This window comes from Gadus chalcogrammus, chromosome 8 (genome assembly GCF_026213295.1).
Source record: "Gadus chalcogrammus isolate NIFS_2021 chromosome 8, NIFS_Gcha_1.0, whole genome shotgun sequence".
NCBI classification, from domain to species: Eukaryota; Metazoa; Chordata; class Actinopteri; order Gadiformes; family Gadidae; genus Gadus; species Gadus chalcogrammus.
Window position 1 is genome coordinate 9,484,611 of NC_079419.1, and position 16,533 is coordinate 9,501,143.

The 16,533-nt window shown below is 48.5% G+C and overlaps 1 protein-coding gene across 9 annotated transcripts in view; it reads left to right on the forward strand.

Moving 5' to 3' along the window:
* LOC130386962 (protein 4.1-like) overlaps positions 1 to 16,533 on the forward strand; it is a 45,469-nt gene that overhangs the window by 8,637 nt on the left and 20,299 nt on the right. For 7 of the 9 annotated variants that reach the window (XM_056595861.1, XM_056595860.1, XM_056595865.1 and 4 more), the window contains exons 2-10: positions 3,685 to 3,902; positions 5,605 to 5,748; positions 11,168 to 11,272; positions 11,611 to 11,653; positions 11,735 to 11,810; positions 12,425 to 12,643; positions 13,421 to 13,508; positions 15,884 to 16,036; positions 16,391 to 16,488. In XM_056595861.1, coding sequence (XP_056451836.1) covers positions 3,696 to 3,902; positions 5,605 to 5,748; positions 11,168 to 11,272; positions 11,611 to 11,653; positions 11,735 to 11,810; positions 12,425 to 12,643; positions 13,421 to 13,508; positions 15,884 to 16,036; positions 16,391 to 16,488 — 1,133 coding nt within the window. In that variant the 5' untranslated portion in view covers positions 3,685 to 3,695. Of the gene's footprint in view, positions 1 to 944; positions 3,401 to 3,684; positions 3,903 to 5,604; positions 5,749 to 11,167; positions 11,273 to 11,610; positions 11,654 to 11,734; positions 11,811 to 12,424; positions 12,644 to 13,420; positions 13,509 to 15,883; positions 16,037 to 16,390; positions 16,489 to 16,533 lie in introns of those variants that run through there. The other 2 variants (XM_056595862.1, XM_056595868.1) reach the window with 2 other exon arrangements.

Genomic DNA, 16,533 nt, shown 5'->3' on the forward strand with positions numbered 1-16,533 from the left:
CATCAGTGGGGCGGTAGTGTGTGTGTGTGTGTGTGTCTGTTCCAGCAGCCATTTGCACAACGCCCAGCCCCAACGGTGTGCATTACAATCACAAATGGCCCCTCCGAATGAACATGGCGGAGGACACTGCCAAAGTCGTGTACGTTTTATTTCTTGCATTAAACCTTAATTATGCTTTATTGCTACCTTCAGGTGCGCCACTCTAGGTGGGATCAGCGCCACAGCGTTGGTCATTTTGTCGTCTTTGAATTGGCCATGTTCGTCCATCTTTGATTTATTTTCAGTTTAGGCCGGGCTTCGGGGGCGGCCGGGGGTGTAGTGGTCATCTACTGGAGGAATAAACGGGGTGCAGATAGCTTGACTCCTCCCCAAGTCAAAGGGGGGAGCACTCTCGTTATTAGGCTTACCTCAGAGCGCGTCTGTGGGGAGCTTGGGCACATTTAATTTGTCCCGAGTCCCTTTTCTGAGACGGAAAAACAAGCGGCTAAAAATGGGATGGGGGAAGGTGGGGATGGGGGTGGTGGCTGCACCCTTGAAATAATTGAATGATCACGTTAGAGCAAAGTGCTCCTAGGGAAGGCAAATTGAATTAAAATGCAAAAATGTCATGTACCTCATGTACAGACTGGGCTGGTTGGCCCAGAACCGGTTGAATCCGGATCCACAATTGGATTTTATTTATTTTCTTCCCTTTGGCCTTTCTGAATTTTCTGTGTACAGAATTCTGAATGCATAATGTATGTGTCAGGCTCATGCATAGTACTGCAGCCCCCTCACCCGCCCCCCCCAGCACCCTAAATACAAGGCGGCTGTGTGGTCCGTTGTGTTGGCCCTGTGAGAAGAGCCTGTCACCACTGACTGAGCGCATTCTTTCCTTCATTTCTATGGTGCTAAGATGTTCCTGCCGTCCATCCACTGGCCTTGCTCCACCACAGCTTCCCCCCCCCCCCCCCCCATAGAAGGTGAAGGATAACGGGGCCAGGCTATCGTTCTGCTGCCCTCCTGTGTCCTGTCCACCCCGTAAGACAAAGGGCGGAGTGCGAAGGGATGACGGTGCAGATTTATGCAGGGATGCTGAGGGGCCATATACCCGTAATCTCGTTGGAAAATCTCTCCCGCTGAAAGAGCAGCTGTGAGCGCACCGCGAGTCCAAAAGCCCAACTCTCTGGTTGGCTTGGCAAGGCTCTGGGTAATCTCTTGTCCAGAAGAAGTCATGCTAAACCTGTTTAACTGGCCCCGGGCATATCGAGGCTATTCAGTTTTGAGTCGATTTCACCCGGACCGCTCGCAAAATTGCTTCGGTTATGTCTGCTGGGGAAAAATGGGTTTCGTTAACGGTGGGGGCCGGGGTCAGATTGTGACTTCACAGCCTTGTCCGTTTAGTGCTGGCGGAGCACTCGCCCTATAATATAAGTGTTTGTAATCTATACAGCCCTTTTTATAGTGGCTGACGACGCAGTACAGCTCCAACATCAGAGGCGAGTTTGATCGGCATGCGCCCACTCAGTGGCCAGCCGAGTTTCCTTTTGCCATGTGGCACCACAAGCCCAGGGTCACTTTGGCCGCCATGTTGGATGTAACAAAATCCAGTTATTTTCCAGCTCCTCAGTATCATTTCTTGAAACGTGCAAGGAAACTAGAGTTTCCAGTTCTACTTGACAAAGATACAGTTGGTTATTCTGCCGTGATCCTTTTTCCAATAAGTTGTATACAAAGCATCACACATCCTCGCTAGCAGAGAGGGTCTATTTATATGTAACCATTATACAAATAATCACGTTTTCCCCGGCGTGTAGAGATTCATCACTTTAATGAGGTCTTCAGATATCATCATAAGCCTATGTAATTGTCTTGGCGTGAGACCGCCGCAAACAAACGCGCCGACACTCAGGCGAGTGATGTGCGGGCTAATTAACGCACCACCTGCGTGGTAGTAACGAGCACGCTGTGGAAGAGACGCGCAGAGCGCTGCTGGTTGGAGAGAGAGTCCCAGTATGTCTGCCAGTCCTTCCTATAACGCAGTCCTTCCGGCTAATGCCCAGGGACTCAGTCTAGTACTCTACCAGCCTGGGTGAATGTAATGGGCTATGGGCCTTTCTTCTGATCTGTTTAATCATGCTTGAGGAGTTGTAATGAGATTGTATCCTCTTCAGCAGGCTAAGGCCAGGCATATGTTTGTGTTTAAGACGCACATGGGCCCTCTTTCATGTTATGTTATGTTATGTTATGTTATGTTATGTTATGTTATGTTATGTGTGAGGGCAAGGGGAGGGGTAGGCTGTTGTATTCATATAAGACTGCTAAGATATGCAGTAATAGTGAAATAACGTTAACGATGGAGCTCTCGGAGTTGCACCCTCCAACTTATTTTGAATGTTTCATAAACAAGATATATCGTATCTATTGAGTTGATGGATGACCGTGGTAAGGATGGATAGCTAAGGGGGAATATGTTACGTGTGTGTGCTTACAGGGGAAGTATATTTTGTGCAGCGTGAGTATACACTAGTGACTCTTGCCTAGTCGGTGCTTAAAAAAAAGATTGCAGCAAAAACATCAACGCGATGAGCCCCACCTGTATTTACCCTGCAATGACATCGATTGTTGCCCGTGACAAAACGAGTCCCGTCACCCCCCCCCCCCCCCCCCCTGTGGTGGACACCAGAGCAGCAGCCCCGGGGGGGACAGATCCTCTCTAAACAGTTTTCCCTGGCCATGGTCGGGCCAGTCTGCACTAGATCCTTTACACCGTCCCTGAGCTCAGAGTAAACACTCACCTATAAATAGAGCTCCAGCAGTAGGGGGAGGAGCCCGGAGCAGAATGCCAGGCATCCATACTACAAACCCCAGTCTACCAGCTGCTGAGGCCCAGTGGACCGCAGTGGCACGCCCTTAGCAAAGAGGCTCTGCGTGGCCCGCCTTGTTGTCGGAACAACAAGGCGGGCCACCTCCCCCACCGATGCCAACCTGTCCTCACTTCCATTCCGTTAAGGGGGTGCAAAATTGGCTATTAGACATTTCGTCGGCCCAGTCTCGTCTCAGTCCCATTTGGTGGGGGGGGGGGTACGTGTTGCTATGTGCTCCCGGAGAAGGATGTGTTTCCGAAGAAGGGCAGCGGCATGACTCGGATGTCTGGGATCACAGCGACGCATACTTGGAATGGAGCGTGTCACATGGTCGACGAATATTGTTTTCAAGCACGCATGCAATCGGATCGCGTGCGTTGCCTTCTTCCCCCGCTGGTTAATCAAGCACATTGCAACACATTGCACTGCTCCTCAGCTCGGATTACGGCCAAACTAGGACACGGCCACGACTACTATTGCTGATGTTGTTGTTGCGTGTGTTTTGCGATGAGGAAAAGATCAGTGACGTGGATGTTTTTCTTGTTCTTGAGAGGGTGAGCTGTGAAACCGGGCGTTATTTGTGACCCAAGTGTCGGCCTCGATCGTCTTCTTTCATTTCTGCTTCCTTATCTCGACGGTCGAACAGAAATATGACCCCGCGTCGCCACATCACTGTTGTTTGGCAGCACACCGGAAAGGCTTGAATGCAGGGGCATTAAAAAAAAGAGAAAGAAATAATAAAAAAGCTTTTGAGAAACCAGACCGCTGACTCATCTAACGCCATGCCTCTTGTCCTGCTCCCTCCTCCTCTCTCTCTCCCCCCCCCCCCCCCCCTCAGTGTGATTGGCCATGACGACCGAATCAGGCGCCGACTCGGAGCCCAAGACGCAGCAGGAGAAGAGCAAGGAGGCGGACAAGGACAAGGAGAAGGAGAAGACGGCTAAGGCCACGCCACAGCGCTCAGCAGCAGCAGCAGCCAGTGCAGAGGAACCAGGCTCCCCCAGGGTCCAGCTCCCCGTGGCCGCAGGACACAGCACCCCCGCCAGGAAGGAACAGGTCAGCCAGTCACCAAACGACCAAACTACAGCCCAAGCCCTTCGCTCCAAGACGGGGGGGGGTGGCAACAGGTTAAAGGCCAAGGCGTCCTCCCATCCCAGTCTAATCATTGGTTCAATTCCGTATCATTTGTTCGATTGTGATCCTCTCCACGCAGGAATGGTTAGTCAATGTCTGCAGCCGGGTGCTTGATCTGGGGTATCTGCTTGTGCCTTGGTCGCCCCCAATCTGATTTAAAGCGCCGGGCGGCTTTTCTAACACCAACAACAGGGGTACGGCTACGCAACAGGCGGATGCATTCAATGTTGGAGGATGTGGAGGCGGGTGGGCCTTTCTATAGCCAACTGCTCACGTTGGGTCCCTTTTGTGGGTCGGACACAAGTCCACAGACAAGTGGCCTCTTCTATCACGTGGCTGCCGTAGTGAAACAGAGCAGTGCCTGCCAGGCCTTGTGCTGCCATTGTTGTTGCCTGTTGATGTGGAGGAGAAACGTGTGTGTGTGTGTGTGTGTGTGTGTGTGTGTGTGTGTGTGTGTGTGTGTGTGTGTGTGTGTGTGTGTGTGTGTGTGTGTGTGTGTGTGTGTGTGTGTGTGTGTGTGTGTGTGTGTGTGTGTGTGTGTGTGTGTGTTCTCTCTCTTTTAAAGAGAAGGTAATTTTTTAAAGGAATTCCCTCCAGTCTGTTGGTGTAACAAGTGGAAAAATTAGACGTATCTAGGTCTCTAATTTTAGGCATTGCCAATCTCTCTATAATTTGTGGTTTGATAATGAGAGCTGATCTTGGCGGAAGAATAATGGAGTGCAAGCAGACTGGAGAGTCTGAGCGAGAATGATTTGTAAACGAGGGGAACGGGAATCTCGAATGGCAAATGGACCATAAGAAGAGGATGAGTCAGAATGGAAAGTAGAATTGAGGACCGACATTTAAGGGAGATTCGTGCTGTGCCGGATGATTACAGATATAGGTTACGTTTTTTGTTGGTTGGCCAATGTTTTGTTGTTTGGTATTTTAGAAGGCCGACCGACTGGGATACCAGCTGAATGTCTAATATGTTTTTTAGTGCCACATTACATCTCCAGCCCTCTGTCTACCTTTTATTGCCCTCGCTCCCCTGTTCCCTCTAGATAAAGTGATGTGCAGACCTATAAATGTGTTTTTTCCAGGGGTGGGTGGAAATGAGGTCCAAGATTCTGGGAAAGCCTTTATCGGTGGCTCCCCTGGGAGATGTTGACCTTTTAACCAATGTGGCAGTAAGAAAGGCCTTTTTCAGCTTGGTGGACAATTAAATGTTCTCCCTGAAGACAAAGTGGTGGCACCAGCTAGCTCTTTATAGCAGCTGGTTGTGGGACTCTGGCTTTGGTTTCTGACGGGCTTCTTACCGAAGACGACTGTTGAGTTGGGACTATTTTTGGGCCGTGTGAGGACGTTGGAGGGCCTGTTTTGGTGGAGGGTTTTCGGTGACCTGGTCATTGACCTGGGGCGGAGCAGAGTAAATGCTTGGAATATTACAGTTAATGGTTTCACTTCTCACAGTTAACATCTCAAATGCGGGGTGCAGACACACTGACAGTAGTTGAGGGCTGGTAGTTAAGCCGGTAGTTAGGCCGGTAGTTAGGCCGCGGGCAACAGACCGAACTGCTACTTGACAGAGGTCTGTGTGATCAAAGTTGAACCCGAATGTTCTGCTCCCGGCCTCCTCTCTCAGGATTCACACGAAGAGGACCAGGCGTCCAGCAGGTCTTCCACCAGCCACCTGTCCAGGTCTCCTCTCCGGGGGGCCAAGAAGCTGAAGAACATGCAGTGCAAGGTCACCCTGTTGGATGGCTCCGACTACAACATCACTGTGGAGGTGAGCGCTCACTCACTCTATCACAACCTCACTCACTCGATCAGTCACTAACTCAGTCGATCACTCGATCACTCTGTCGATCACGCGATCACTCAGTCACTCTACCAATGCCATAACTAAAGTGTGACGTTATGTTGATTATGTAGTTTCCTTTTTTGGGGGTGGTATTCGACTTCAACCTGCCACTGTGCTCCTCATCGCGTCTCCTTGAACGAGGCACTGCCATTCTGAATGACATTGATTAGTGAGTAACATTTGAGAAGCCCATCAGCCTGAGGCTGTGGGTTAGGGGATTCGAAGTGGGAGTCGATCCTCGATGCGCCAACAATGTCGGCAGTAGAAGAATGTGAAAACGGTGCTTTGATGGCGTGTGTGTGTGTGTGTGTGTGTGTGTGTGTGTGTGTGTGTGTGTGTGTGTGTGTGTGTGTGTGTGTGTGTGTGTGTGTGTGTGTGTGTGTGTGTGTGTGTGTGTGTGTGTGTGTGTGTGTGTCATAATATTTACCTGCTTGGCGAGTGTAGAAAGTCCATCTGGGAGATCGCTCCGGGATGTGGGATTATGGGATGTTGAAAAGATAGAGGTGGGAAAATGCGTGTTTTGCTTGTTGAAACAGATTGCCGGTACACAGTACCGTTTCTTGCCAGTTTATTCTCCCACTGTGTGTTCCCCAAGTCCCTAAGTAGCCTTGAAAATGAGTGCTGTCGTTTGTACTGCTGTACTGTACTGGCTGGCCTTGATGTAGTGCGTTTCAACACGCTCAGCAGCAGAACCAAACTGCAGTGGGATCTGCCTCCCGTCCGGCTCACCACTTTAGATAAGAAAAGTAGTTCCTCAGCCGGCGTTCCTTGGTTGTAATGCAATCATGAGCAGGCTTTGCTCCCGGTTAAGGACAGCCTTTCCCATCAGTGCTTCTGTGAGTATTTATAATTTGTCCCGGCGTGGTGCTAGTGCATCAAACGACAGTGGCGGGTCTCCACAGAGACTCCACAGTCAGCTGCTTTAATGAAAAGCAGATGCTATCACGTCCCTGTCGGTATTAGCAACGCCAGGCGGTAATGGCGGACGTCATGGCTGAGCAAAGTATTCCGTTTACAGTTAATGAGCAGGCGGAAAGATAACCTTAGCTTCAAGATGGCCTCGTTTTCTGAACCGCATCATTCCTATGCTGTGTCATTTACCAACATTAGGCTGTTCAGTGCAAAGACGGTCTTTGATTTATCGACGCTTTCGATGTGTCTGAAGCTGAGTGACCCATTTCAGTACTATTTTAGTACTACTATATATATGTCATTCATAAATAATTTGGCTAATATATTTTCGTTGTAAAAAGTTTCAATATGTGACAACAAACAACAAAAGGACACGATTGATTACGATATCTTGAACAATCTTGTATTTTTAGCTTGAAGACAACTGCCAAATAATACAAAGAAGGTCTCTACTCTAATGCTACCTTTAATAACTCCAATGGGTGATCACGGAAGGGGTGTGCAAGACAACATCCTATCGATGGTATTGAACGTGTCCACGAAACATCCCCTCGCGTTATCATGTATCTTTTCGATATGGTTCTAAAACACAGGGAAGAAAGGTCCTTTTACAGTGAATGTGAATGTCAAATCAATATAATTAAATCATAGAGCTAATTGGGACTGTAGACGTACAACGTGATTCACAATGTTTTTGCCAAAACAGAACAGAACAGACTTTTTTTTTTTGCCAAAACAGACTTTTAAGTGTTATTGCACCAAGGTTGATTTTTCTTTTTGGCAGCTCTACGCCTAAGAATAAATCTGCTTAACCAATCACAATCAGGTATCTTTGTCATAGTCACCATGGTTACTGTATATGTTGAAGGACATGACAGAGTTTACCACCTATTTATGTATCTCCACACACAGTTGACCCACATACAGTAGCGTGCATGAAGTAGGCTAGGATGGTCGTCATTGTCCCCGAGGGTGTGATAGAATGATGTTAAAGGAAATTGACCCCACACAATTGTCAGTATTTGTTTTCCACAAACGTCTTTCTTTATGACCTCCAACATCTGTGACGGGATTCAGCAATATTATATATTCCTTCCTATACCTATATTTGTTCAAATTATACATTTTGTTCACGTTTGTGGGCATAAGATGTCTGTTTATTTACAAAAGAATAAAAAGACTAGTATATTTTCTTTAAGTTTGCTGATCCACGTGACATTGCATGTCGAAAGATTGATGATTATTATTTATTTTTTCTTTTCACAATTTAGAACATATCACACACGTACTCCTAAACACAGCCACATAACATCACACAAAACAGCAAGGACAATAAAACTAAACCTGTTCACAGGACGGAAAAGAAAAGAGGAGAAAGACGAAATCAAATATTTATGCCCATAATGCCCACCCCTGCACCACAGTGATGTTATTATATACACGGCCACGTTTGTACGTGTGAATGGTGTACACACTCACGCTCACGCTCTCATTAGTGCGGGTGTTAGCCATCTGTGTGAGAGTGTACGATGTTTAACAGGAATAGCCGTGACCCACTTCTTTACTGACCTCCAATTCCTCTATGCGTGTCACTCGGCAACAGATATCCCAACAGGGATATTCAGGAGGGATCCCTAGCAGGAGTCTCCGCCCCTTTACCCCCCAAAAATGCCCCATGAAACATGAGTTCCCCCACTATCCTCACACATTTCCACCCCTCTTTGTCAAAGTTGGTTTTATATGGCTAAACCAAGGGGGTTCAACCAGGGTTTGATACTTCATCATTGTGCAGGTCAAAGGTCACCGTACCAGATGACTTTCAAATCTGGGTCCTGTTGGTCACAGTGTGTGTGTGGGTGGAAGTGGTACTCCCAGCACTAGTCATTTTAGATCAGAGGGCTTTAACTAAAGGGATGATGGAACTTTCTGTGGCGGTGGGGGGGGGGGTGGGCGGGGGGACTATGACCAAACGATTTACCATAAGATCCAGAACCGTAGAGAAATGTTCAACCAGATGCAAAACCAACAAGTGAGCAGAGACTAGGTTAGCATAGCAACCACCGGGGCCCCACTGCTGTCTGGAAATTTGACTCTTGGTCGCTACAGAATGTTTGAATGCCTGTAAGCAGTCAAGGTAAAAGTTTTAACATTCCTCCAACGGAGAATATGGGATGTCTCCAGCTCGGTGCCAAATTACCCCATCCTCCACGAGCCGTTTCAAAACTAGCCTGTGAAGCCCAGCCTTCACGCTCACATCCCTCGACTGCACGTTTGTCTAAACCCCGGGAGTTGGTTTTCTGTTTTTTGATGACGGAGCAGTATTTCTCGGAAGGGGCCTGGCTTTCATCCGCTGCACTTGTCCTCCAATCGCCCGCCTCCTGTGTTTAGCGTTAGCCCGGGTGCTAAACCCGGCCTGCAGCTCAAGAGCGTCGCAGATGGTTGGCATGCCTCTCTGGAAGGCACCTTGGGGGTCGAGCGTCAAAGGGAAGCCCCGTCAAGGCGAGGCGGCGGCGTCCTTTGAAAGTGTTCTGTCAAGATCGTCTATCTGCATGTGCCAGCTTCTACTGGTCTGCTCAGGTCACACACAGGAATGCAAGCTCTTAAAGGCCCTTTAAGCCATGTCTGTGTTTTGGCAAACTTCCTGTCCGGGTTTTGCAGTCAGCAGTGCCCTTCCTCCCTCCCCCCCCCCCCCCCCCCGCTACCCATGTAGCGAAGGCCACCTATCGAAGGTCACGTTGATAAAATGTTGGTGAATGTTGGTCTTGCATGTCCCCATGATGCTCTCTTTTTTTCCTGGCAGCTTTCTTTTCTTTCTTCCCGTCTGCTGATTATTCTTATTTTCCTTGGCTTGTTGTTCTGAGGCATTCCTGGGAGTATCGGAATCGGTCGGGTTGGCTCTTCCGCCGTTGTCAGTCAACACTGAAATTGGAAGTTTCTCTCATGATTGGATAAAACGGGAACAGTAAACGGGGAACATTTCTGTTTACTGCAGAGCGGAGGAACTGAGAGACCAAGTCGGAACCGCCCTGGCATATGTGTCTGATCCGCCTCCTCGTAAAGACAGATTTCCAGCAGACCCACCCCAAATTAGACCCGCCCCAAATTAGATGAATGATGTGATTGGCCCGACCAATCACAATCATTTATCTAATCTACTATGGCATTTTCAAAACGAACAAGGGGGCGGCTGCTGTTCAGACACATGTTTCGTTGCACTGAAATAGTGTTTACAGCCCCTGTTTAATACGTGTTGTCTGCTTGTCATGTCATGTGTTTATTTCTCGTTTTTATGATGCAACTTTGGCCTCATGGCTGTCGGGGTTAGTGTTCAGCCACGGAGTGGTAACACCGCCCTAAAAATAACCCCAGCAAACCAGGGAAACAAACTGTTGAACCCTCAGCACACCCTGCTCCTAAATCTTCATACAGCCATCGCTGAGCACCAACCAATGAAATGACAGCGTAACTATGACCCCTTAAGACATCTTGGTGCTTATTTGTCCCTGGTTGATTGATCGGTTTTTTGTGCTTGTCAATGACAAACTGCTCTTCCGGTAGTTAAAAGGTATTTATGGTGGTAGAGGAATGGGTATGTAAAAGTCAATGGAGGAGGCCGGCAGAAATAGTGCTTAAGTCAAAGGGTAATATGCCCATGAGACATCATGGGCAAATGCTTCGCATTTATGTTTTCACATGCATTGGTGCTTGGATCGATAAGGCTGCAGCCTCCTGCCAAGGGCACGAGCTCAACAAGGGTCACTGCTGAAATGAGCAGTAGCCACCCTATGAAGAGTGTCATCTTTTTAAAGCTAGGGCATGCAATTATTTTTTAGAAGCTTTTTTTGCTTCCTTATTGATTGAACGACAATCAATTAAGCTAACGCTGACAAAAAAGGACAAATACGGTATCTTTGGCTGTCACGGGCCTGTAATAAGCCTGACGAATCATTTCATTCAACCCGAATGAAATGATTTGCTGGTCTGTCTGTCTACCCTACCTACTCGGCTATCTGTGTGTCATCGCCTGTGCACTCATTGCGCATGACCGGAGTCTTCCACAAGGCTAGCAGACTTGTTGCTAAAGCTAGCGAGCTAATCACGAGTTTCAAGGGATTTGCTTTGGAGGGAGGCCTGAATGGAGGAGTGGGATTTTATTTTGGTTTGATACTACAAAATCAAGCTTACTCTGGCTGGTTTCTCCAGTTTGCCGACCCTAGCTTTAATGCTTGCAGTGTCATCACGTCAATTGAGTAAGGTTGTTGACCTCAATTAAACTTGCCTTTTGCCGTTTCCCTGTTTCACCTTTGCTCATTAGCATTTTTACAAACCTAATTCAAACATTGTCAAAAAAGCAAATCTGTGTTTCAAATGGTGGAACCCTACGGACTCCACATCAATCTTGCCCTTTTTTTATTTCCTTTCCTCATGTTAGAAACGAGCCAAGGGACACATCCTGTTAGATAAAATATGCGACCACCTCAACCTACTGGAGAAGGACTACTTCGGCATCACGTACAGAGATGTCGAGAACCAGACGGTAAAGATCATTTATACCCAATGTAATTTAATTTAATTAAAATCTTTAACCCTCTGAATGTGTATTGTGTATAGATCTGGACCGTGTCGTAGAGGGGCCCAATAAAAGTACTAGCCCAGGATGATGAATTAATTTGGGAATGAAATCAAAAATGCAGTCTGTCTTCTGTAAGCAGGCAATTATCTGGAAGCTTCTCAATGTGTACGCGTCCTGAGCCAGAGCATGATTAATGTTTGGTTATTGCTTAAGATGACATCACTGGTCCTCTTTGCTGTTTATGGCGCCCTAGTAAATCCGTGGCCCCTCATTGGTTGTCGTTCGCTGTGTTTCTGTTCCAGAACTGGATAGACCCCACCAAGGAGATGAAGAAACAGATCAGAAGTAAGTCATTCATGACACCAAAAAAAAAACATTAATCTTGTAAATGTAAGGTCTTCATTATGTTATTTTTTGTTTTCCCAGCTGGACCCTGGAACTTTGCTTTTAACGTGAAGTTCTATCCCCCCGACCCCGCCCTACTGTCTGAGGACATCACACGGTGAGCCCCTTGGTTTGATGTGGTTTTTGTTGTTGTTCACCTTCAACATTGCTTAACTAATTACCAACGACACCGCTATGAGAGATGCAGTTTGGCAGCTCCATCCCATTGTGCTTGTTGCCCTTTATAACGATGAATACAAGGGCAGATGGTTATTGTATTGACTGAGTCACTGATTTAATAAGAATAGTAGGCCGATGGATAGAAAATGATTCTATTGACATTTCAGGAATCCCAAAAGCACCTAAACTCAATGATACGTCATCGTTTAGTCTGGTCTGCCCTCTAAGCGCCGTGTCTCTCTCTCCGTCTGTCTCTCCGTCTCTCTCTCTCACACTTTATCTCTGTCTGTCTGTCTGTGTCTCTCTCTGTCTGTCTGTGTCTCTCTCCATCTCTCTCTGTCTGTCTGTCTGTCTGTCTGTCTGTCTGTCTGTCTGTCTGTCTGTCTGTCTGTCTGTCTGTCTCTCTCTCTCTCTCTCTCTGTCTCTGTCTCTGTCTCTGTCTCTGTCTCTGTCTCTGTCTCTGTCTCTGTCTCTCTCTCTCCCTCTCTCTCTGTCTGTATGTCTCTCTCTCTCTGTCTCTGTCTCTCTCTCCCTCGCTCTCCCCATCTCCAGCTACTTCCTGTGTCTGCAGCTGAGGGACGACGTGGTGTCCGGCCGGCTGCCATGCTCCTTCGCCACCCACACCATGCTGGGCTCCTTCACGGTGCAGTCGGAGCTTGGCGACTACGACCCCGAGGAGCAGGGCAGCGACTACATCAGCGAGCTGCGCTTCGCCCCCAACCAGACCAAGGAGCTGGAGGAGAAGGTCATGGAGATGCACAAGAGCTACAAGTTAGTGTTGGCCAGAGGGATCCTCCCCCGGGGCTGGGTCGTGTGTTTAGTGACCTTTGTCGTTGTTGCCGCCGTTTTTCATTTTCTTCACATTATTTAACTTTTACACAAATCGGTCGCCCTCTCTTCCTGGCTTTGTGTCCGTGGCACTGATAATTAGGGATAGAGTTTTCTTTTTAATGTTGAATGCTAGAAGTTCAGCCTACTACCTCTGAGAAGCCTCTGGCATGTTGAACATGTAGTTGAGATGGGCTGCAGCCACTGTGTGCCGTCTTGCCAGAGTGACACTCTCGTGTGTGAGGTCACTTTGGTCTCCTTACAACATCAATGTGAGCCGCCAGAAGACAAAATATGTTTGATATTTCATCATACGTGATGCAATATCAATTTACGGGAAAGGGTTACTATGAAATTCGACGTAGCTGATCTTCTGTTCCACATGCGGTAGAATCCAATCAATGCCTGCAATATAACAAGCTCCTTGTTGATCTGTGTCAGCAAACGTAATCTAGGCCACTTTTTACACCAGTGTAAAAATGTGACCTTAATTCCTAACGCTTCCCTATCCAGTCCTGCAGCACTCCACTTTCCCAGAGTCTCTTATTAGGTTGACTGAAGCTGGGTCAGGTTAATTCAGCTGCCAAAAAAAAAAACGTCTTCAAGATGAACACACACGCAAACACACACACAGACACAGACACAGACACACACACAGGGGAATAACACTGGAGTCCTCTCGGTAAACATGATATGCTCTGTCCTGCTTCCACCCCACAGAGGTATGACACCTGCAGAGGCTGAAATCCGCTTCCTGGAAAACGCCAAGAAGCTGTCGATGTATGGCGTGGACCTCCACCATGCCAAGGTAAAGTAACATCAGACCCGTCGTGCATTGGGTTATATGCTATATAACAGGTTCCGGACACACAGCCCTGTATGGGCTGTGTAGAGTCAGGCTATCATACTGTGATACAGCAGCATAGCACACAGCCTTCAGCAGTCTGTAAATTAGTTGCCGATTGGGCAAGATTAATTGTTAGGCGCAAAATATTTTATTATTACTGAGTTATTTTCCCCTGAGAATCTGACAATGGCGGGATATTTGCCACTTCTGTCTTTTAGCTGCATTCTGGGAATTGTTTCGGGTATATTTGGCCTTTTTCTTTTTGAGGCCGCTTGCTTGCACTATTGGCTCTAGCTAGCTAGCTAGCTGGATATGAATACCTGGTTCTATCTATGACCTTTACAGAAGTTCAATCCTACGATAGCTGAATGTAATAACGGAAATCGCTGACGGCTAACAATAGCGGCTGGCTATTTCTGTTTTTCGGTGCTTGATTTGCTCTTGTGCTTTTAACGGCCTGTTAACACCGAGGGCCTGATGACGTAAGCCATGTAGTGACTAAGGGCTCTCTTGGGGTCTGGGTGGGGGGGGGGGGGGGAAGGTTGGTCTACATCCACGCATGTGAAGCATCACATCTGCTGCTCATTCGCACTTTGCACACAGGAGAGCATCTTAACTCCTGCCACCCATGCTAAAAATAATATCCACATGCTTACATAATGTCCACGGCTTCACCGCCCCTCTCACACCCCCCCCCCCCCCCCCCCCCCCCCCCAGCGACCCAACATCTCTATCATCACTGGCGCTCTGTCTGCCAGAGAAGGTAGGCTCGCTCAACTTCAATAATTGTCCTGTTGGTTCCCATCTGCCTGCCTGGGGAGATCAGAGGCCTCATTAGGGAATGCTGGGGAGGGAGAGAGAGGGGAGGGGGAGGAAGGGGCAGGAGGGGACAAGAGGAATCTCCAGTTGATTGGCCGACTCTTGTCAGCTCATTACGGTCGTGTCTCGGGAGACAAAGCTGCTATGATGGGTATCTCGAGATGGCATATCAGTTTGGATTATGTCTTTTTAGACGAGTATCTGTTTGGATCTGTAGCTGAAAGCGGTTACCCGAAGCGCCTTGGAAGCGGGAGCGGGGAGGGAGTGCATTGTCTTGGTGTTGTAAGGAGAATCCTGCCTGCTGGAACGGAGACCGGGATGAAAGGAATGTTTTGTTGTTGTTGACGGTGGATCTCAGCAGGAGATCAGTCGCTGATCCGGGCCCGTCTTTTTGTAGATGGCTGTCGACGCTGTCTGATGCTAGTATGTGGACCCACCAGCCCAGGGGGAAACTGATTGGACCCGGCATGCTCTTCTTGTCTTTTCTCTCTCTTGTTAAACGCCCTAGTTGGTAGGGAGTCTCTCTGAGTGCTTGGCTGAAGCCAAGGCAGAGGTAAGAGGCTGCTTTACATGCGCTTTCTCAATGTGTATGCGTGTGCGTGCGTCTTCCATCTACCACGTGCATGGTCTAGCAGGACGGTTCAGTGCTGCGGTTCGAATCCCCCCCCCCCCCCACACACCCCCGACGTGCCCTGAAGCATGACACGCCACTCTCCCTCCAAACCCACCCACCCACCCACCGTGCAACCAAATGATCAAGAGGCCTGTGATCTCTGCAGTCTCATCATGTTGCTCACCCCGTACACCTCCCCACTCGCATTGCTGCAGTCGCCACGCAATGCCTTCACCAACCTCTCTCTCTCTCTCTCGCTCTCTCGCTCTCTCGCTCTCTCTCCGCACCAAGTCATTCCTCATGGCCATCTCTCTACCAGCCTGTGCTGGGTAGATAAGGGTATACCGAATGCCTGGCTCCACTCCCTCATCCCGCCTGGTCGCTCTCTCCCTTGGTACTGCCGTCCTCCTGGCTCTCCTCCTCTTGTGTGTCCCCATAGGTGCACCCCTTCTACGGGCCGTACGATCTGCGTGGTTAAACCTACACTGTGTAACTTTTTGGGGAGTGAGTGGGGGGGGACATGTGGCTGTCCCCGGAAAACAACCATGTCTGAGGTTCCACTGCTTTGGGATGCAGTGACATGTGGCGGTGGAACAGGAGTATATCAGGAAGCGAGCTCTGCAGAACACAGTGGAAGAAAAACACGGCACCATTCTTGGATTCGAATAGGTTTCTGCCGTTGGATTATCCCACTATTTCGATCCAATCCAAAAATGGCAATGTGTAGTACCACTTGTGGCCATAGGTTGTGCTCTTTTTTTTGTGAAGTTACATTGTGCAGGTTTAATGAATAAGAGCGTTTTCGCTCTTAAAAAGACAGATGATCCTGTGTGTGTGTGTGTCTGTGTCTGTCTGTGTCTGTGTGTGTGTTCGTTCTTCATTGGTTTCTTTGCTCCCCTGCCAGGACTCGGAGGGTGTGGAGATCATGCTGGGTGTGTGCGCCAGCGGCCTTCTCATCTACCGCGACCGCCTCCGGATCAACCGCTTTGCCTGGCCCAAGGTCCTCAAGATCTCCTACAAGAGGAACAACTTCTACATCAAAATACGCCCGGGAGAGGTAAAAACCAGCTCGCCGCGGGGATAACTCAAATCACACGAAATGGAATCACTCAGTTATTTTTGCACTCATTCAAACTAATTGGATAGGAAAATTCTATAACCCTGTGGTTTTTCCGACGCTCCTCATTGTTTAGAATTTGACTTCTCGTTAAGATTCGACACGCTAACGGTTGGGTTCATGGGTTCCACGAGGTGGAACCCATGAACACGCGTCCCTCGTGTAGACAAGAGACCTTAAATCCTGCATCACTTGAGTCACACCGACTGTGTTGGCGTGGTTTCACGATCCTAGCTCCCTTGAGCTAAAAACACCCCTAACCTCCCACCACTGGCCATGGGTTTTGTTCTGCAGTTCGAGCAGTTTGAGAGCACAATCGGCTTCAAGCTGCCCAACCACCGCGCAGCCAAGAGGCTGTGGAAGGTGTGCGTGGAGCATCACACGTTCTTCAGGTGGGTCGCTGCTGCTCTCTCCTCAGACACCCAGACGCTCGGGAA